Below are 21,297 nucleotides of genomic sequence, written 5' to 3'. Positions count from 1 at the left end.
TGGCATTGTGCTATGTGATAAAACTGAACATTTTATAATGGCCTTTTATTGTGGCCAGCCTAAGGCACACCTGTGCAATTATCATGCTATCTAGTCATCATCTTTATGTCACACTTGTGAAGTGGGATGGATTATGTCTTCAAAGGAGAAGTGCTCACTCACACCGATTTAGATAGATTTGTAAACAATATTTTGGAGAAATTGGTCTTTTGTGTATATAGAAAATGTTTTAGATCTTTGTGTTCAGCTCATGAAAACTGGGAGCAAAAACAGGTGTTGCGTTTATATTTTTGTTCAGTGTATTTGTATGTGTGTGTGTATATTAGAGATACAACTTTTTTGCAACCCCATAGTCCTGTATCATATTCTGATAAGTTTTCACTGGAAATCAATTAAAATCAATGTTTTTGTGTATTTGATTGAAAAAGTACACCCATGACTAACTTTTAAATTTTTATACTCTGTTGCATTTGGGTGTGTTTCCAAAAAGTAGAACCCTCGTTGAATAATAAAAAAGGGGAAAAGCACGACCCAATCTAATCTCCATTGAAGTATTTTATACTAATAATTTACTGAAAGCGTGAATGAGATTTTGCATCTCTGCAGCCTTGCCCATGTTCAGACAGGTTTTGCATGAGTACAAACATGGGTTCATGGGTGAACCTTTTAAAGATATCTCAAAAGTGAGTTCACTTTAGTTACTCATGCATAAAATCTCATCAAAATATGATACAGGAAATTGTTTTAGAGAAAAAATAAAAAATAAAAAGTGTATCCCTAGTGTGTGTGTGTGTGTGTGTGTGTGTGTGTGTGTGTGTGTGTGTGTGTGTGTGTGTGTGTGTGTGTGTGTGTGTGTGTGTGTGTGTGTGTGTGTGTGTGTGTATAGATAGATAAAATGGCAAACAGATAGAGGTGCTCATTAGTCATTTTCTGCTTTTTGTCTCTGTTACTGTAGCGATGAGCCGCTTCAGCGTGGACAACAACAACTTTCCCTACAACAACAATGTTCTTGTGTTGGACATGGTGTTGAGCTCACTGTGGCGAGTGCCACAACCCATAAACTGGGACAATGTAGCCAAGCTTGTCCCAGACTTCACTCCAAAGGAGGTAATTATGGGCATTTCACCCACGTATCAGTTAATCCATCCATGATTTTTGTCACACATCAACAAGAAAGGAGGCCATACCATTTAATGTGATGTTACAGTGCGCTCATCGATTTGAGGAGCTGAAAAATTCAGGAGGTTTTCTTCATGTGGATAACCAGTGTAACACCGTGACTGAAGGCAGCAGCTCTCCTTCAGATGCACTGTCCACACTGTTGGACTCTGGGGAGGTGGTGGAAACAGGAAGCACCCAAAGCACCAGCAAAGTGTCAGGTTAGTCAGTGTCAGTCAGACCGGTACAGACAAAAACAATCATTACATCTTAAAATATGTGGATTAGCTTTTATTTTATTTATATGCCATGTTGACAAAATTCATTCCTTGTACACAGCAGTCTACTTAAGATTAGTTCAATTAAGACTTGTTCATTTGGGTCTTAATCAGATATGTAAAATAGCACATATTGTGCATTTTGCCTTTATCAAGGTTTATTGACCTTTATCATGGTCAACAGAAAATTTAGCACAGAGAGCATACAGCTGTCTGTGCTGTGCACGAAGCACACACTACAGACATGCACACCACAGACAGCTGTGTACAGTGGTGGAATGCATAGCTGTGTCTGCTCTGCGCACACTGTTGTCTGTTTGCAGAACACAGTATACTTAATCTCCTGTATGCTTCAATACCATGGATGGAAGAATAATTAAATTTCTGAAATAGGAGATTTCTTTTCTTTTTTTTTATTGCTAGCCTGTGAAAAATTCCCAAGTTATGTTACAGAGTTTGTGTGTAACGAAGCTCAAGGGGCATACTGCCATTACCAGAAGACAACAGAAGGGTTCACAGCAAGAAGTTATTTAAAAGATCACATCTGGATTTGAGGAAATTCTCATTTACAATGAGCATGGTGGATACATGGAACAGCCTGCCTAAGGATGTATAACAGCACAGATTGTAATCAGTATTAAAAATAGATTAGACAAACATCAGAGAAATAATGAAAATCAATATAATATAGACAGCATTAGGTAAATCAAAATCCACTGCTATTCGAGCACTGAGTTGTCTTCCATGTATATTAGATCTAGATAGAGAAGTCTTTCACACCTGCATCCAGTAATTTAACTTACATGGCTGATTTCATTTTATTTTGTGCTTACGGCCATTTACACGAACTAATTCTCATTTACATACTGCTGTCTACGTCACATTACCACCCACTATCAATTGCACTTTTACTCTTAGTAAATCACTAACTGTCCTCACCCCAACGTGAAAAAGATTGGATTGCACATGTAACTTGTTATCTGGGATCTTAGCAAATCATTTCAGGCTCAGTTAGCTTTATTCACCTTCTGAAGTCAATTAACAGGAATTCTGAAATAAGTAAAGTACAATGAATATTGCTGCCAAGAAACTGTTATCTTGTTTTTCACCAGAAGTTAAAAGTTTCCTTTCTAGGCCAGGTGCAACCTTTTTGTTGTGTAAGGTTTGATTCTTTTGTTTATTGGTAGGTTTGCCAACAACCTATGAAACAAATTTCTACCTCAGACTAACAAAATTACAAAATATTTTTTCTTTAGCTGAAGGTTCTGCAGAAAAAAGTGAACATCTTTTGAGGCCTAAATTGTAACCAAAGATAAACTGTAGCATATACCATATTTTCTGGAGTATAAGTCACTTTTTTTGTTTTGTTTTTACTAGTTTGAGAGGTCTCGGGACTTATAGTCTGGTGTGACTTGCATACGGGAAAAAAAAATCACAATTCACGACCACAAATTTTCTTTACACTTGAAATGAGAAACACACCATTAAACTGCCTTTTCATTTTAAAAACAACAGCGCTTGATTACTTTCAGCACACGTTTAAAACAATCAGGTCACTCTTAAAGCTTTCTTTCAACAAGCGATCATCATGACGTTACTGATTTGAGCTTTTCCTCATGTCGGCTCTGGATAAAATACAATTAGCAGTCATGCTCACTTCAAGCAAATATGTATGAATAAATGACTTCATCAAATACCAAAGAGCGCTTTCTAATGACTAAAAGAACTGCACCGTAAAAATGCCAGAGCTCCCAAATAGAGATATGCCCCTGGAGTGAGATTGTTGTTGACGTGTGATCCCGTTGTGATTGACACGATTGTTACATAGACATTCCACCTTGACTAGAGGAGCACCCTCATCATTTACTTTCATAGGTTTTATGTATTTCCCCTCAAATTTTTTCTTGCAGGTTAAATTGGTGAAATGTGGGACAATGTCATGCATTAATGTGAGAGCATGACAACATGTATAAATGCGCGACAAGATTGAAATGCACAGCAACAGACATCCATGTCTGTGTGTGTGCTGTGCTGTTACAGTGCAAACAAACAGATGTTTGTGTCCGTGTGTGTGTGATATTTTGAGAACGGGCAAATCAGTGGCCTCCGCTCACTGGCGCTCCTAGGTCTTGTCAAGAAACAGCTGGAAAATGCTGCAATTTGGTTAGTTTTGCTACTTTTTCCATGACTTTTGGGTGATAGATTGGTGTTTCTTGCAGCGTGTCATACCTGTGCAACGCATGAATATGAAGTTGTATACCATGTTAATACACTATTGCCTGGCAGTGCCTGGAATAAAATTGACTCGTGATTATCTGCAAAAATAATTGATTTTTGGATTTTTACTGTAACTTTGGAAGGGCCTGTACCATCTGGAATGGAATTTTACTCGAAGCTGAATTATTTCAGTACAATACAAAAATGGATTTAATGTGGAATTAATAATGCGTTCTGTGTGCCCAGTCTGGATTGTGTGACATTGTACCTTATGTTGGCAGAATTTGGAAGCTGGAACATATCAGCTCTCTGTAAACTTTCAACACTAAACTGAAGTAAAATAATACTTTTGGAGCCGATGACGCATTTGCTCTCAGAACGTGGCTGATGAAATAATTATCTCATCGCTTACAGAATCACAGAAATAATTTACAGCTGCAGGTTGTCTTGTCTGCATTGTGCGGTGAAACACATTTGGAATCGTCTCAAAGGTAATTATTTATAATATATAGCAGTGTAGCGCACCTGAACAATTATGACGAGATGTTAAATGTATAATTGTAGTGACTGGCATTTAGTCACTCAGCTGGGTGAGGGGAGAAATCCCTTTTCTAACACACTTCAAAATCATTCCAAAAAAATTTTTTAAATTGGTGATGTTCCCGTTTATTTTAGATTTTATGATAATAATTCTACTTAAAATAAAAGGTGTCTATAACAAAAAGTAAAGCCGGTAGCTGTAAAAACTGTTAAAAAAAAAAAAAACCTACAGCAATTTAATCCATTTTGTGTCTTCCTGCATGAAGTGATTTTTTTTTTTCTCATTTATTTAATTTATACAGCGTCAAATCACCACAACACAGTCACCTCAAGGTGCTTCACATGAGTAAGCATGGCATCTTGTGGTCAGTCCAGCGCTCTGTGGTGCGGAGCTGTCAGCCTTGCATGATGTCATCAGTGCCTTGGGACAGAGAGAAAAAAGCAGAATCAGTCAGCCGGAAAAACTGCACCTAGTTATAAGTTCACCAGCAGTAAATCGACAGGGAAGCGGAGAGAATACAAAGGTGATCACTAGCAGCTAGCCCTGAGCTTCATTAACAGACCCTCTTCTATTGCTAATAAGATGAGTTAAAGGGATAGAAACCATAGTTCCATACTATGTCAGTATGCTAGCCATACAAGAGTGAGAATAGATGAGAGGGAGATGATAAATACAACTTGCACACTTTTTTCTCCTAAAGAGGCAGTTTTGGACCAGTGTGACTTATACTCTGGAAAATACGGTAACTTTACAAAGAGCAAAAATATACAGGACAGGTGCTGTCTGTATCTGCTGTCTGTCTGTATTTGCATCTGTATCATCAGGTTCTAGGTCGACACTGTCAGGAAGATTTGGTGTTGTGGACAAGAAAGAGAAAAGACTCTCAGCAGAAGGAATTGACAAGCCTCAGAAGCCACGAGAGTAAGTTTGGAACACTCATCCACTGTGTCTGCAAAGATTGGCACTTTATTTCTCTGAAATACTGCTAAGACATTGTGACTACTTGATACTTGCTATCTTAACATGATTCTTTGCTTTATTCATTTAAACCCCAAAAACCTCCCGCGAATTAGGAATCATCTTTGTGTTTTCAAATTTCTCAGAGTTCTTGAACTAATTGTTCACTCAGCACTTCTATCAGGAAAGTGACCAAATCTAAACTTAAAATAGTGGCATTTCATCTACAGTGAGGCAAATGAGTATTTGATCCACTGTTGATTTTGTGGGTCAAATACTTATTGGCCTCACTGTAAATCACTTTATTGTACACATCTCATTTCAAAATCTTCCAAAAGCAAACTGCTCTATTTAGATTTTGTTAAAAACAAAAGATTAACTTCTCATCAGCACAGTTGTGAAGGTTTAAATAAGTTGACGGCGATAAACAGTCATATGACAAAAAAATCAGGTAATAGAATAAATTGCTGGCTAGTGCAAAGAGGAAACTTTACGGTACATGTATAGCATGTGCAGCCACTTTTTCTTTTCCAATATTGGTAACACTTGTGTACATTTGGGGAAAAAAAATGCTTATATTGACCCCCCCACACTTTTTTTTTAGTTTTGTAAAATATCAAAGAAATTGAACTTGTGTTTATATTATGTTTATCTTATGTTTGTGCATATGTTCTGTGAACTTATAACTGTGTTATACTGGACAAAATACAGTTATTTTTTAACTCTACCTACATGTAGCCATGATGGTACATTTCCATAGAGGTGCAGGACTGGCAGGTGCAGTGAAAAACTGGCATGTGGTAAGTAAAAAAACATGACAGGAAAAAAATGCGCAGAAACTACTTTGGGGTTCAGAAGGCTAATTCAATTTTTGCAGACGTCGCGTAGTGGTTCAGATGAAATATCACATGTTCAAAAGGTGCATGGAAAGGGAGAATGTCATCATTAAGTGCTCGACCTCAAACATCAAGTGCAGGATGGATAAAAGAAAGTCCTCTTTGTTTGCAAACAGAAATAACATCCTTGATTTGGAAAGGAACTTACATCTGTTCATTTTTTTCCTGTACAGTCCTAACATGGTGATCCACGTGTGTGACGAGGCCAAGAACCTGAAGCAGGACTTCACGTGTCCCAGAGACCTTCTCGTGAAAGAGATGCGCTACTTTGCTGAGTATCTGTCTGTGGACACTCAGAGGTGGGAGGAGGTTGACATCTCTGTCCACTGTGACGTGCAAATCTTTGAGTGGCTCATGAACTACGTGAGGAGGAACTCCACAGGAGAGCGAAGCAAAGACAAACCGAGGCTCGGTAAAATCCTGGACAGTCTGCTCAACAGTAACCGTCATCATATTAATACACGTGGAAATGCCTGAGCTGTTACTTAGAGTTCCAGTTTGTGTGACTGTGCTTGATTATCTTGTGATTTGTTTTTGTCGGGTCACTGGCTGTATGTTCTACGTTTGTGTGTTTGTTTATGGTTGGGTTACGGGGTGTTTGTTGGTTACAGAGCCCAGCAATGTGATCTCAATCCTGATCTCCTCCGAGTTCTTGAAGATGGATACATTAGTAAGTGTTGTGATATGGTTCAAGCGCTTGTTTTTCTTGTCTATTGGGGAGACAATACAATTTGACACAGAATTTTAGACATTCTCAAAAGTATAGTGGGTGTTTGAGATATACAGCACTGCCACCTATAGGATATGAAGTGTAATGAAAAGTCCAAAATAGCATAGGTTTGTAATGAAATATTGTCAACAATGGCAGCTGGTGATAGATTTGGATTAGAGTGCCTTTTTACAGGCCTTCAGGGTAGTTTCAACTGCGTGTACATGTGTTAGAAGTGGTCCAAATTTTCCGCTTCATGGTTCAGAGATAATGCAAAAGAGAGATTATACTGGCTGGTCAGGTTCATTATCCTGTGCACCTTTTCCATGTAGGAAAAGCCCAAACTATCTTGATTCTAGTTTGACCACGAGGAAAGTCACCACTCTCCACCATTGTGCACGCACAGTGCTGTGTGTGGTCACGACTGTCTCTTTATAAATGCAGGGAGGCGGGGAGTACCTGCTTTACATAGTGGGATTCGCATTCATTAAATGTGCACGTGTGACTGATCTGGCTATGAAAACAAGGAACAAGGCTCAGATTGCAGCACACACAGAGTCTGTGCTGGATGTCATTAACAACACTAGATCTTTACATTTAAAACAAATATTGGCTGTTATATTAATGTTTAAAATGCTGTTTATAAGGTCTTGAATTTTGGGGAGGTCTTTTTTACGAGTTTAGAATATTTTATGTTGTATCTTTTCACATGGATTGTGTGAGAAGTCACAATAACTACTGGAAATTAAAATGCTTTTTAGCTTCGTAACACTTGTGTTGCCATGGTGTCACCTCTGTGAAGAACATCTTATACTCAGCTGTTAAGAGTTGCAAGAAATCTGGGTCTGTATCCATAAAGCAGCCTAAGGCTATAAACAGCTCCTAGTGACGTTATTCTAAGACAAAATTTTAGAATTCCTTGAATTCTTAGCCATTTCTTAGAATTTTTTCTTGGTAAGATGAAAGTTGTCCGCAAAGCACCTTAGGCCTTAAGAGAACTCCTAGGGTTCCAAACTGGTAAGAGGAGGAAGGAGGACTTTGAAGAAGCCCAAGAGTGTCTTAAGCAGAGAAGATGGCAGAAAAGACAGAGGAAGCAGAGATATTCTCCGTATGTAGGGTGACAGTGATTCAGTAACATGCTACCGGCTTGATCTACGTAATTATTTTATGTTAATGTACTGTCTTAATGTATTTATAGATTGTTTAGATTCTTGTTATCATATACACACTGTTAATATTGTCATTATTTTTTGTTATCGGTATTATTAATAGATATAGATATTTGGATATATTAGATATTTGGCATGTGAATGAGGTATGCTCAAACATTTTCAAGCTGTGTAGCAATTTAATTTGCTGAGTTTCATCATCATAACAAAGTTATCCTCATGATTACACGTCTTAATGCAGTTCAGGTTATATGATTGGTTGATTTCAATGTCCATTCATGATTTGGAGGGTGGAGCACATTTCTTTTCTTTTTATTTCTCCTCCCCTTTAACAACCATAACAACCAATCACAGCTCTTAGAGGACTGCGTCATTCCTAGCAACGGGGTTAACCTCGCCTCCTCACGAAGATAGGAGTTTCTGTCCCCTCATTGCTCTCAGACACCTGCTGGCTCCTTCTTAGGCTAAGATTCCTTGCCAGGAAGTTTTAGGTTAAGTTAGGAGCTCTTTGAGAGGGCTTTGAGTTGCTTCGTGGATACGGACCCGACTGATGTATCAACATTTTAAACATCAGCTGCTTGCAAATGGAAGTTTTGGAGGTTTGAAATCTCTCTGAAAGTAGGGAAAACAAGAGCTGAATGGATAAAGTTCAGTTGCATTTGTGTTGCATGAGTGTTTGTATATGTTTGCCCTCAGAAATTACATTTTCAACAACTGCTCCCAATAAATGGCAAACATCTTCCAGTAATGTCTGGAGGCAGTTGTAATGAAATTTATTTTAACTGAGTGAGCTAAAGAGAGTTGTACATCATTTTGTTGTGCTCAGGTGGAGGAGTGCATTCAGTACTGTCACAAACACATGAGTGTGATTGTGGCCACGCCTTGCAACATGAACTGTATTAACAGCAACCTGGCCACGCGGATCGCTGAGCTCTTCAACCACAATGAGGCAGACGACATCAGGGACAAAAAGGACAAGTTCAAAAGGTAAAAAAACAAAAACAAAACACAGTGAAGGAAAGTTCACTTTAAAGCTTCAGAGTGTTGCTAATGTTTGACACCAGACTTTTATCAAAAGTATTTCACATAAAGCAAGATGGTGTTTAATTTGCTGTGTTTGAGTTTGGTTGTGTAATAAAACCGTTTATTATATGGCTGCAACGCTACGTGCTCTGATTGGCTGATTACCAGTCGGATATTTTCCCCATATTGGACCAGTTACAATGACAGTCGGTCCACAACACGTATTTTCGTTACAAACCATGAAGCTAAAAACACGATTAGAAAAACCAAGTTAGACATGAACATACTCCATAAATATATATTCAGCACTGGAAAAGACACACAGATTGAAAGCTTACCAGCTAACGACCGGACCTGGAGATGAACAAAGCAAAGGAGCCCAACACCGTCAGCAGCATATTTGGGCGATACTGTCAATTTGTGTGTGTGTATATATATGTATATATATATATATATATATATATATATATATATATATATATACACTCAACAAAAATATAAACGCAACACTTTTGGTTTTGCTCCCATTTTGTATGAGATGAACTCAGAGATCTAAAACTTTTTCCACATACACAATATCACCATTTCCCTCAAATATTGTTCACAAACCAGTCTAAATCTGTGATAGTGATCACTTCTCCTTTGCTGAGATAATCCATCCCACCTCACAGGTGTGCCATATCAAGATGCTGATTAGACACCATGATTAGTGCACAGGTGTGCCTTAGACTGCCCACAATAAAAGGCCACTCTGAAAGGTGCAGTTTTATCACACAGCACAATGCCACAGATGTCGCAAGATTTGAGGGAGCGTGCAATTGGCATGCTGACAGCAGGAATGTCAACCAGAGCTGTTGCTCATGTATTGAATGTTCATTTCTCTACCATAAGCCGTCTCCAAAGGCGTTTCAGAGAATTTGGCAATACATCCAACCAGCCTCACAACCACAGACCACGTGTAACCACACCAGCCCAGGACCTCCACATCCAGCATGCTCACCTCCAAGATCGTCTGAGACCAGCCACTCGGACAGCTGCTGAAACAATCGGTTTGCATAACCAAAGAATTTCTGCACAAACTGTCAGAAACCGTCTCAGGGAAGCTCATCTGCATACTCGTCGTCCTCATCGGGGTCTCGACCTGACTCCAGTTCGTCGTCATAACCGACTTGAGTGGGCAAATGCTCACATTCGCTGGCGTTTGGCACGTTGGAGAGGTGTTCTCTTCATGGATGAATCCCGGTTCACACTGTTCAGGGCAGATGACAGACAGCGTGTGTGGCGTCGTGTGGGTGAGCAGTTTTCTGATGTCAGTGTTGTGGATCGAGTGGCCCATGGTGGCGGTGGGGTTATGGTATGGGCAGGCGTCTGTTATGGATGAAGAACACAGGTGCATTTTATTGATGGCATTTTGAATGCACAGAGATACCGTGACGAGATCCTGAGGCCCATTGTTGTGCCATACATCCAGGAACATCACCTCATGTTGCAGCAGGATAATGCATGGCCCCATGTTGCAAGGATCTGTACACAATTCTTGGAAGCTGAAAATGTCCCAGTTCTTGCATGGCCGGCATACTCACCAGACATGTCACCCATTGAGCATGTTTGGGATGCTCTGGACCGGCGTATACAACAGCGTGTACCAGTTCCTGCCAATATCCAGCAACTTCACACAGCCATTGAAGAGGAGTGGACCAACATTCCACAGGCCACAATTGACAACCTGATCAACTCTATGCGAAGGAGATGTGTTGCACTGCATGAGGCAAATGGTGGTCACACCAGATACTGACTGGTATCCCCCGCAATAAAACAAAACTGCACCTTTCAGAGTGGCCTTTTATTGTGGACAGTCTAAGGCACACCTGTGCACTAATCATGGTGTCTAATCAGCATCTTGATGTGGCACACCTGTGAGGTGGGATGGATTATCTCAGCAAAGGAGAAGTGCTCACTATCACAGATTTAGACTGGTTTGTGAACAATATTTGAGGGAAATGGTGATATTGTGTATGTGGAAAAAGTTTTAGATCTTTGAGTTCATCTCATACAAAATGGGAGCAAAACCAAAAGTGTTGCGTTTATATTTTTGTTGAGTGTGTGTGTGTATATATATATATATATATATATATATATATATATATATATATATATATATATATATATATATATATATATATATATATATAATGGGCATATAATAAAGAAATTATTAAAGGACATGTCACACGTTTTGTAACATCCCAGTTAGCAAGACAACATAAAAGTACTCATGATTGTAAGTCTCTCCGCACACGTGCTAAAAATTCGTGATTGCTGATGTATTTTAATTACCCTCACACTGAGTGTTAGCAGGTGCATTTCTGGAAAATGTCTCACTCTGCAAGTCTCTGCATTTTTCGGCACATGACGTACGTTTTAGAATGAGCAGAAACATCCCAATGACAGACAGAGGGAAACAAACCTGCTCCATCTGAAAACAAAGCTTCTGAGCTTTCATTTGAAAGTGATGGCTCAGATTTACAGAGGATTTACAGGCAGAAGAGGACACATTTCACCCTGAAACTATTAACGTTTTCAGAGTGTTGGATTTTGGAACCTGAAGTGTGATCATGTGGTGTTTTTGTGGATGCTGGTTTACTGAAGCTGTGTACATGGACGGGGGACATCTCCATGATGCTGTTTTTAAACAGACTTCCTGACACAGAGATGGATTTGTTACATTGGAAAAACTCAGAAAACATTATTTCCAGGAGTTAATGGACTTTACTTAACGTGCCACAATCGTGAGAGAACTAAAGGTGGAGCTGCAGTCGGCGATCGTGCGCGCATGCGTGGGGGCTTTGATCATGTGGAGTTTACATTTGGAGATAAATCTAAGTCTGGCATTTCCAGGATTTTCCACCTTTTGTGTTTTGCTGCAAGCTTTTTTACTTTGGGAGAGTTTGAATTTGGAGCTGGAGTGTGTGTGTGTGTGCGCGCTGTGCAACTGATGAGATGGGCAGCAGCTCCTGCCGCTGTAGACATGAATGTCTCTGTGAATGTCTTGATAGCAACACTCATAATTAATCGTGCACAAAACTGATCCTGAAGCAGAGACTGTTATTGACAGGCTGCGTTTATGGCTCATGGATGCAGGTGCCCGAAACCTTCTCAGAACTGCTGCTTTTACAGTTTTCACTTAAAAATGAGTCATCATAACATGAAATCACACTTATGTCAACTTTGGAATTAATCTGTGCCTCAGTTCTTAATGTTAACAGCTACATTCCATTGAAGCACACTCTGGGATGCTTCTAATAACTACATCACCTGTCATGTACTCACGAGTACTTTGTTTTTAGAAGTCTCCGTAGTTGTTTGCTGCAAATGCCTTATACTTTGAAACTGGTCACGAAAGTGCACAAAGTAATCTTGGTGGATCTTCGGATGGTCACTAACAGCATAAAGCTAAATTGTTATGATTTGGGTGCGACATGTCCTTTAACCTCACTTGCTCGGTCTGTACGGGGATATCAGACCTCTGTGTTTTTCGCACTGTCAACACCTCGGTCTGATGATTCCTTGTACAGACCTCTTGCTCGGTTAATAATCCTTTATTGTTTCACCCTCAAAGCAAATTGTTCCAGAAGAAAATTGAACATCTTTTCGATCCTGGCTACAAGAGCAAAGATTCACCAGGAAACGCCTCAACTCTCTACAGGTGAGAAGAAAGATTCAGTGTTTCTTTCTTCAGAATGAAATGCTGCCTGATCACAACTGCCTGGAAAAACCTTCCTGCATGACAATTTTATGCATAAAAGAGGCATTCTGGTGAGCAGGCTATGTCTTATCTCCGTACAGGTGTGGTCTGTGCCTTAAGCTGCTGACCACAGACACTGAGAGGAAGATTTCTTGTATTCCAGGAAAAATCAGTGTTGATGCTCGAGGAGAGATAATCTATATGCACATACGGTATTAGAGCAGACATTCAACAAGGCACCACTTCAGAACAATCTGCTGTATAAACCTGTGTTTCTGGTCATATGTGTGTGTGTGTGTGTGTGTGTGTGAGTGATTTCAGACAGAAGAGCTGGGATGTGCACGAGTATCTCGGCAGCCTGTACGAGGAGCTCAAGTCGTGGGTTCTGGTGTACTGGAGAATCTGGGGAACAATCAACTACCTTACCTGCTCCAGATGCCAACAGGTTTGTACTCTCAGCTGTATTAATTATTAAGATCCTGTTGTCTTACATCAATTTGTACATGTTCAATGAAGCCCCTCTGTTAATCAGTCAAGCAAAAACAATGTTTACGTTTTAACACCGTCTGCAGGAGGCTTTGCGTGTGTGTGCACATGAGCTTTTGACAAAAGTAGAAGTTATGCAAATCAAGGAATATTTGTAGATCACCCTCTGTGCATTTGCAGGTATTAATGAGACAAATTATCTTCCACCTGTAACGTCACCATGCTAACGTCCGCAAAATAAGTTCAGAGGTGTTATTAGGTTCCAAAAATGGCGTTTTCGGTTTTAGAAGTGTTTATTAATACCTCTTAAAATATGTCAAGGTTAGCCATCTTCAAACTTGCCCAAGGTCTGTGTCCCAGAAATATTCCCTGTGAATTTGAAGACTGTGGCAGTAATAGAACTGGACTTATGCTGTACACAGACAGACGGACGGACGGACGCCAGGTCTTCACAATATCTGATGGCCATTTGTTGGCCTCGGATAAAAATATAACAATTGTGTTACTGTCAGTAATAGGGGAAAAGGAAAAAAAGGGCTGAGGTGATAAGGATTTTAGATTCAGTTTGAAAATCACTGCTTTAGAAAGATGATACTGAAAATATAAGCTCCAAAGAAAAAACTGAATGCAACAACCAAAAGTCAGTAGAAGTAAGCAAACCCTTTATGATGTTGTCTTTCAACTGTGCATATTAGTTCAACGTCCCCACAGTGGATCCAGTACAGATCCATATTGGTATTTGACACAAGTTTTTTGGTGGATGCTCTTCCTAAGAGGTCTCCCATCTAAGTACTCATTGGGACATGCATTCCTTATCTTCTGAGATCTGATGGGATCAGGCATACATGGAGCCAACAGGCTTCAGGCAAAGCCTTTAATGTATAAATGGTCACTTTTACATCCAGTTTTTTGTGCGTGTATTTGTTTTGTTTAGAGGAGGCTCACATCAAAAACAGTGATGGTGTACAAAGCAGACTACTGAGGAAAGCTTCCATGAGCTTAATGATGGCCAGTGGTGTGTTCAACCAGATGTAAAGAATGGGTTGGTGTGCGTCTCTGTGTAGGTGTTTCTGTGTGCAGAGCTGACACATTGCAAGTACCACCCAGACCGTGTTTTGTACCCTGGCATGGCTGGAGAGAAAGGTTGGCATGGTGGTGGGATGTATCCATGCTGCAAACAGAGGGTTCTTCGATTTGACCCATCTGGTATGCCCAAGGTACATATACACACATACTATCATCTTGAGAGTCATCATGGGCTCTTGATAACATTGATTGGCTTTTTTTTTTTTTTTTTATACCATTTTTTGACATTTTATGGACCGAACAACTAATCTAATAATTAAAATAATTGCCTGATTAATTGATTCTAAAAATAATTATTAGTTGGAGCCCTAAGGTGCTTTTGTTGGCGAGGTTTGCTGACAATGACTTTGCGAACAATGCTGTGATTTTTGTGGAATCAGCAGATAACACTGATGGCAGGACCTGAGAAGCTCATTGAGGAGTGTCTGGTTTTGCCATTGTCCTGGATTAAGATTCAGACTTTTACTTCCTGGAATTGGCCATCAGAAGTGTATTTATATAGCTCCTTTCACACCAGGCTTGTGTACAGTTGTGTTGTGATGCGTATGGCATATGCTGGAAAATTGTGCAGATTTGGCATAGCTCCTGCGTAGGCTGGTGTGTGATGGTGTATGGTTGCATTGCTAATCTTGCTTACAGTTGAGTATGGTTGCTTACTGTATGCTTACAGCCACATATGTAGCCATCGCTGCAATTTTTCTGCCTCTCACAGTCCACTCCTGCCTACTTTTAGGGTTCTTTTGGCATTGTGGAAATGCGCTCCATTCTCTACATGAAAAGCAAATGGCACTCATGTTTTCAGACATACAGCGGGACACAAGCTGCTGCCTTGACATGGCTGCATAGTTGTGTGTGGAGAGAGAGAGAGAACCTTGCATGCAGAGGGTGAGACGTTTGGCTCCATGACTCTACAGACTGTCTGGACACGCAGATGGATCTGATACATTGGAAAAAGTCAGAATACATTATTTCCAGGAGTTAATGGACTTTATTAATGTGCCACAATCGTGAGAGGACTTAAGAAGGTGCAAGTACCACAGAGCGGCAGCTGGCAATCGCGCACAAGTTTCATCCATGAGGAGTGGACGGCGGGCATGTCCTGTCACTGGCCATCCATCAGTGAGGAGCTATATTGGACGTGGACATGTCCTCTCGTTGGCGATCGGTCTGTGAGCAGAAGTTAATGGACTTTATTTAACTTGCCACAATCTTGAGAGAACTTGTAGGTGAAAGAAAGCTGCAGCACGATGGTGCACACAATCCATCCGTGAGGGGTGGATGGTGGACATGGACATGTCCTCTGAACGTGGAAGCTTCGCCCGCCTTTTAGTCTTCCATGGTTTTGAAGCTTCACTGCCAGCAAAGTCCAGCAGGATGGATAAAATCTATCAGTGTGGTATGTACTGTTAAAAAACCTGAAAGGATTTTTCGCCCTGGCGTGTAGAATTGCGGAGGCTTGGTGTACAGTAGTGCAGTGTTGTGTAGATTTACATACAGTAGTGGAATGTTGCGTAGACTTGCTTGAAAACTGAGAACTTTCTGCAGTCAGTGCTCTACGCTGAAAAAATTAAGCATTTAATTTTTTGCCTCCACCTCGCGTACCCCTCAGCATAGTGCTGTGTAGGAGAGCAAAAACTTGGCTTAGAGCTGCTTAAACTCAACGAAGTCGGTACATAGCAGTATACAACTCTACATTGGCCCCGGTGGGAAAGGGGCTTATGTGTTGAAAGTCTTGAACTTGTAGAGACATTCACTTATCTCAACAGTGACATCCATGTCTCTAAGTCCTCGGCCTTTGAGATCAAGAGACACCTGTGCAGCACTTATGGAATCATGAGGTTGCTGGACAGAGATATTTGGAAATGCCAATATCTTTGCAGGAGAACAAAGATCCAAGTCTTTAAGGTCCTGCTTCCCTGGGTCTGCCTGTCTTATTGTATTGTATGCATGTATATATACTCAACAAAAATATAAGCGCAACACTTTTGGTTTTGCTCCCATTTTGTATGAGATGAACTCAAAGATCTAAAACTTTTTCCACATACACAATATCACCATTTCCCTCAAATATTGTTCACAAACCAGTCTAAATCTGTGATAGTGAGCACTTCTCCTTTGCTGAGATAATCCATCCCACCTCACAGGTGTGCCATATCAAGATGCTGATTAGACACCATGATTAGTGCACAGGTGTGCCTTAGACTGTCCACAATAAAAGGCCACTCTGAAAGGTGCAGTTTTGTTTTACTGGGGGGGGGATACCAGCAGTATCTGGTGGGACCACCATTTGCCTCATGCAGTGCAACACATCTCTTTCGCATCATCCGTGAAGAGAACACCTCTCCAACGTGCCAAACGCCAGCGAATGTGAGCATTTGCCCACTCAAGTCGGTTACGACGACGAACTGGAGTCAGGTCGAGACCCCGATGAGGATGACGAGCATGCAGATGCGCTTCCCTGAGACGGTTTCTGACAGTTTGTGCAGAAATTCTTTGGTTATGCAAATCGATTGTTCCAGCAGCTGTCCGAGTGGCTGGTCTCAGACGATCTTGGAGGTGAACATGCTGGATGTGGAGGTCCTGGGCTGGTGTGGTTACACGTGGTCTGCGGTTGTGAGGCTGGTTGGATGTACTGCCAAATTCTCTGAAACGCCTTTGGAGACAGCTTATGGTAGAGACATGAACATTCAATACACGAGCAACAGCTCTGGTTGACATTCCTGCTGTCAGCATGCCAATTGCACGCTCCCTCAAATCTTGCGACATCTGTGGCATTGTGCTGTGTGATAAAACTGCACCTTTCAGAGTGGCCTTTTATTGTGGGCAGTCTAAGGCACACATGTGCACTAATCATGGTGTCTAATCAGCATCTTGGTATGGCACACCTGTGAGGTGGGATGGATTATCTCAGCAAAGGAGAAGTGCTCACTATCACAGATTTCAACTGGTTTGTGAACAATATTTGAGGGAAATGGTGATATTGTGTATGTGGAAAAAGTTTTAGATCTTTGAGTTCATCTCATACAAAATGGGAGCAAAACCAAAAGTGTTGCGTTTATATTTTTGTTGAGTATATGTACAGTCACGATAAAGGCTCTTCTTTTTGAGACTTGGACTCTAACCAGTGACCTAAGGTGACGACTGGATGCCTTTGGTACATGGTCCCTTGTGCGATAAGAAGGTCACATTAACTGTTGCTGCCCTTTAGAAGCACTGATGTAGTCAAGCTACTTTCTTTTGGCTTTTTCCTTTTCTTGGGATTGTCACACAGCAGAGGTTTTACACCAAATGTCCTTCCTGACACAACTTCATATGTACATGGACAATGGGGCATGGCCCTGGACCGTCTTGCTGAGAAGCAAGGCTGCTAACTACTGCTCCACCATACAAGTTGTCCATTGAATTTAGCTACTGAGTGAATTGTAAAAAAAAACAAAAAAAAAAAACAACCCAAAAACCTCTTTCTGCTATAGTGCTTTTATCTGTTCAGGGCTGTAAGATGAGAGACCACATAGTTAGTCTCCCTGATGAGGACAACGGTGATGAGGTGACCTCAGCTCAGACTAGAGTCCTCAATGACCTGTTGCTTCACAGAGACACCGTGTGTTTGTCCAATGTACTGAAAGAAGACCGGTGAGTCTTCGCTCCTCGTTTCACAATTGCTGCCTTTCCTTTGTGTTTTTGAGAGCTGTTTGTTGTGTTTGTGTGTCAGAGCTGCGGAGTGTCGTTCCAGCACTGAGAAGGTTCAGGACTGTGACGTTCTCTTGGAGCCAACTCTGCTGGGGCCTCTGAGAGCAGACACCAGTGCTGTAAGCCTCTCTTTGTTCTCTCTCTGCGTCTGTCTCTTGTTTTCTTCTGGTTTTGACTTCATCTTCTATTTTTGACCAGTTTTCGCTTTTGAAAAATTGGAGTCTACAACTGGTAGGACATTTTCTCTCATTTCCTGCACTGTATCTGCTTATGTTCCACATTATTGACACATGCATGTTGTTGAAGCATTTTTGTGCACATCAGCTGTCAGTGGCGTCGTATTTGTCGGCCAGCTAAGCCGTGCTTGTGTGACCTTTGGCCTTTTTAGAGGCAACAGTCTCTGCTGTCGGAGGACGAGGAGTACACCACGGGCTCAGAGGTGACTGAAGACGAGGTGGGAGATGAAGAGGAGCTGTCCAAGAAACAAGGTAGAGTTTGTCCCGGATCACAGGCAGTCTGTCAGGAATTACAGCAAAGGTTCTGTGTGAGAGGGGCAAATATTGAAAGTGTTATTGTGGTTCATCTGCCCCATTTTAATGTTTGTACTCTTGTTTTTATGCACATGCCGATGATGCAGCTGCACATTTCAGATGTTATCGATAAATTTATTTGTGATGATTCATCAGGCTTTATCAGAATATCCTCAATAAAATGTGACCTTTCAAGCTGCGACTTGCATTACAGGATTCCAGACTAACTTTGTAGAAAATTTAGAGGCTCAAACCATAAATTGTCTCTAACAGTGAGTCTGTCACTGTCAGAGTCTGTTAGAGGATGTGGTGGCCCACATAAAACCATCAGGTTCCCCTCATGATGTGATCCCTCCCCACTTGTTTAAAGGTTTTTCCTACCTTAGGGCAATCCGTTCTGACCATAAATAGCAGCCTGTCCTCTGGTGTTGTCCCTGTAAGCTTCAAACACGCAGTAATGCAACCTCTGCTGCTTGACAGCACAGTATTAACAAATTTCAGGCCAATCTCCAAGCTGTCATTTGTTTCTAAAATTCTGGAAAAAATGTCTGTGCACAACTAGAAACCTTCCTCCATGAACACAACATCATGGAGGTTTTTCAGTCTGGTTTTAAAATGTTGCATAACATGGAAACTGCCCTTTTTAGAATGATAGTGGCAACTATGTTGTTCTTGTCATGCTTGACCTGACTGCTGCCTTTGACACTGTAGACCACAGTATCTTGTTAAATCGTCTGTAGCATCTAGTGGGCATTGGTGGTAGTGCCCTGGACTGGTTCCAGTCCTATTTAGCAGACCGGACTATGAGTATTGGTCTTGGGGTTTGTGAATCCTCCGCTCCACTTTTACACGGGGTCCCACAGGGTTCAGTTTTAGGACCCTTGCTTTTCTCTCTGTATATGCTTCCCCTAGGGCAGGGGTGACCAAGTTCGGTCCTCGAGAGCCACCTTCCTGACACTCTTAGTTGTCTCCTTGCTCCAACACACCTGAATCCAATGAAAGACTCGTTAGCAGACTTTTAATGAGCCTTTCCTTGGATTCAAGTGTGTTGGAGCAGGGAGACAACTAAGAGTGTCAGGAATGTGGCTCTCGAGGACCGAACCTGGCCACCCCTGCCCTAGGGTCTATCCCCAGAAAACATGGTGTCACTTTTCATTGTTATGCTGATGACTTTTCCTGAAGAAAAGTGATGCCTTTTCTCTTAAACCTCTGCTGTCATGTCTTGAGGATATTAAGGCCTGGATGGCCCTAATTTTCCAAAATTTTAATAAGAAAACAGAGGTGATTGTGTTTGGCCCTAGCAGCTCCTGTGTACCCTCCCCTGTTGATTTGGGTCCATTGGCAGCTTATGGAAAGAGTACTGTCACTATTTTGGGTTTTAAGATGGATAGCGACTTTAAATTGGATTGCCAAATTAGTGCAGTAGTTAGGTCTAGTTTCTTTCACCTTAGGCAGCTTGCAAAGGTGAAGCCCTTCATTGCACATCAGCACTTTGAAACAGTAATTCATGCCTTCATTACCTCTCGACTGGATTACTGTAATGCACTTTATTTTGGAGTTAGCCAGATCTTCCTTGCACGTCCCCAGTTAGTTCAGAACGCTGCCACTCATCTACTAACTGGAGTACGAAAGAGGGAGCACATCACACCTATCCTGGCCTCCCTCCACTGGCTGCCTGTACACTTTAGAGTTCATTTCATTTTAAGATTCTTTTATTTGTTTTTAAATCTTTAAATGGCCTTGCCCCGCCCTACCTCACTGAGCTACTTCACCTCTACGCCCCTGCATGTTGCCTCCGGTCAGCTGATCAGGTGCTTCTTGACGTACCAAGGTCCAAGCGAACGCTCAGACGGGATTGATCATTTTCTGTTGCAGCTCCAAAAATTTGGAATGATCTGCCTTTGCACATTGGGCAGACCTCTTCACTGTCTGTTGTTAAAAGCAATCTTAAAGCCCACTTTTATTCACTGGCTTTTAACACAATATGAGACTTGCTCTGTTTTAGTTGTTTTGCTTGTTTATTGTTGTTGGGTTGTTTTGTTGTTTTTATGACCTTCATGTACAGCACTTTGTTTCAGTTTTGGCAATTCGAAAGTGCTCTATAAATAAAGTTGAGTTGAGTGACGTCACTGGCTGGTCTTTCTGCGGCTGATAATTCAACAAGGCAGAATCTGCTCCAGAACTGCTGCTTTTCTGTGTAAATATAACATGTTTCTCACATATTCTGTAAAAGCTAGTGAGAAGTAAACGCGTCTAAAACTGAAAACACTATTTTTATAACCTGATAATATCTCTGGAGTAATTTACAAGACATCTCGCGGACGTCTGCTCCACACAGATTTACCATAGGGCGCCATAGTTTGTATTTCATTCCCTGTCTGTGAACTGTGAATTTTACTGTAGTATGTTTTTCGGCTTGTCATGGTGGGAGAAGATGTCATTAAGCTGGTGTTGTACCTTGAATGATTAAAAAAAATAAATAAAGGGATGAAACGTGACTGTTTATAGCAGCGTCACGCACCAGTTTCATTACATCAGGTTTTTCTTTTTCTTTTTTGTCCAGCCAGCTGAACATTAGTGATGGGAAATGAAACACGTACTGACTTTGGACAGTAGGTGGCAACAGATGTCATCAATACATTCATGATGTTGCTACTTTTGTTTCCAGCTGCTAAAAAGGCCAAGAAAGTTCACAGGCCGCTGAAAAAGCAGGTGTCCTCTCCAAACTTTCAGCGCAAAGACAAAACAGAAAAAGTGAGTTAGTGGTTTCATTCATGCTTGTTGTTTACTTATTTTCATTTAAGGATAAGGA

The 21,297-nt window shown here is 41.0% G+C and overlaps 1 protein-coding gene across 3 annotated transcripts in view; it reads left to right on the top strand.

Moving 5' to 3' along the window:
• kiaa1841 (KIAA1841 ortholog) overlaps positions 1–21,297 on the top strand; it is a 28,818-nt gene that overhangs the window by 3,098 nt on the left and 4,423 nt on the right. The window contains exons 2-16 of one of the 3 annotated variants that reach the window (XM_034185141.1): positions 956–1,107; positions 1,208–1,379; positions 5,019–5,115; positions 6,221–6,459; positions 6,659–6,717; positions 8,752–8,912; positions 12,568–12,654; positions 12,795–12,905; positions 13,015–13,138; positions 14,244–14,396; positions 17,756–17,898; positions 17,978–18,074; positions 18,154–18,186; positions 18,344–18,443; positions 21,154–21,239. In XM_034185141.1, coding sequence (XP_034041032.1) covers positions 958–1,107; positions 1,208–1,379; positions 5,019–5,115; positions 6,221–6,459; positions 6,659–6,717; positions 8,752–8,912; positions 12,568–12,654; positions 12,795–12,905; positions 13,015–13,138; positions 14,244–14,396; positions 17,756–17,898; positions 17,978–18,074; positions 18,154–18,186; positions 18,344–18,443; positions 21,154–21,239 — 1,812 coding nt within the window. In that variant the 5' untranslated portion in view covers positions 956–957. Of the gene's footprint in view, positions 1–950; positions 1,108–1,207; positions 1,380–5,018; positions 5,116–6,220; positions 6,460–6,658; positions 6,718–8,751; positions 8,913–12,567; positions 12,655–12,794; positions 12,906–13,014; positions 13,139–14,243; positions 14,397–17,755; positions 17,899–17,977; positions 18,075–18,153; positions 18,187–18,343; positions 18,444–21,153; positions 21,240–21,297 lie in introns of all 3 variants that reach the window. The other 2 variants (XM_034185142.1, XM_034185143.1) reach the window with 2 other exon arrangements.

The sequence above is a fragment of the Thalassophryne amazonica genome, chromosome 13, assembly GCF_902500255.1.
Source record: "Thalassophryne amazonica chromosome 13, fThaAma1.1, whole genome shotgun sequence".
NCBI lineage: Eukaryota > Metazoa > Chordata > Actinopteri > Batrachoidiformes > Batrachoididae > Thalassophryne > Thalassophryne amazonica.
Note: the sequence above shows the minus strand (reverse complement) of the source record. Positions and strands in the feature narration are given on the sequence as shown.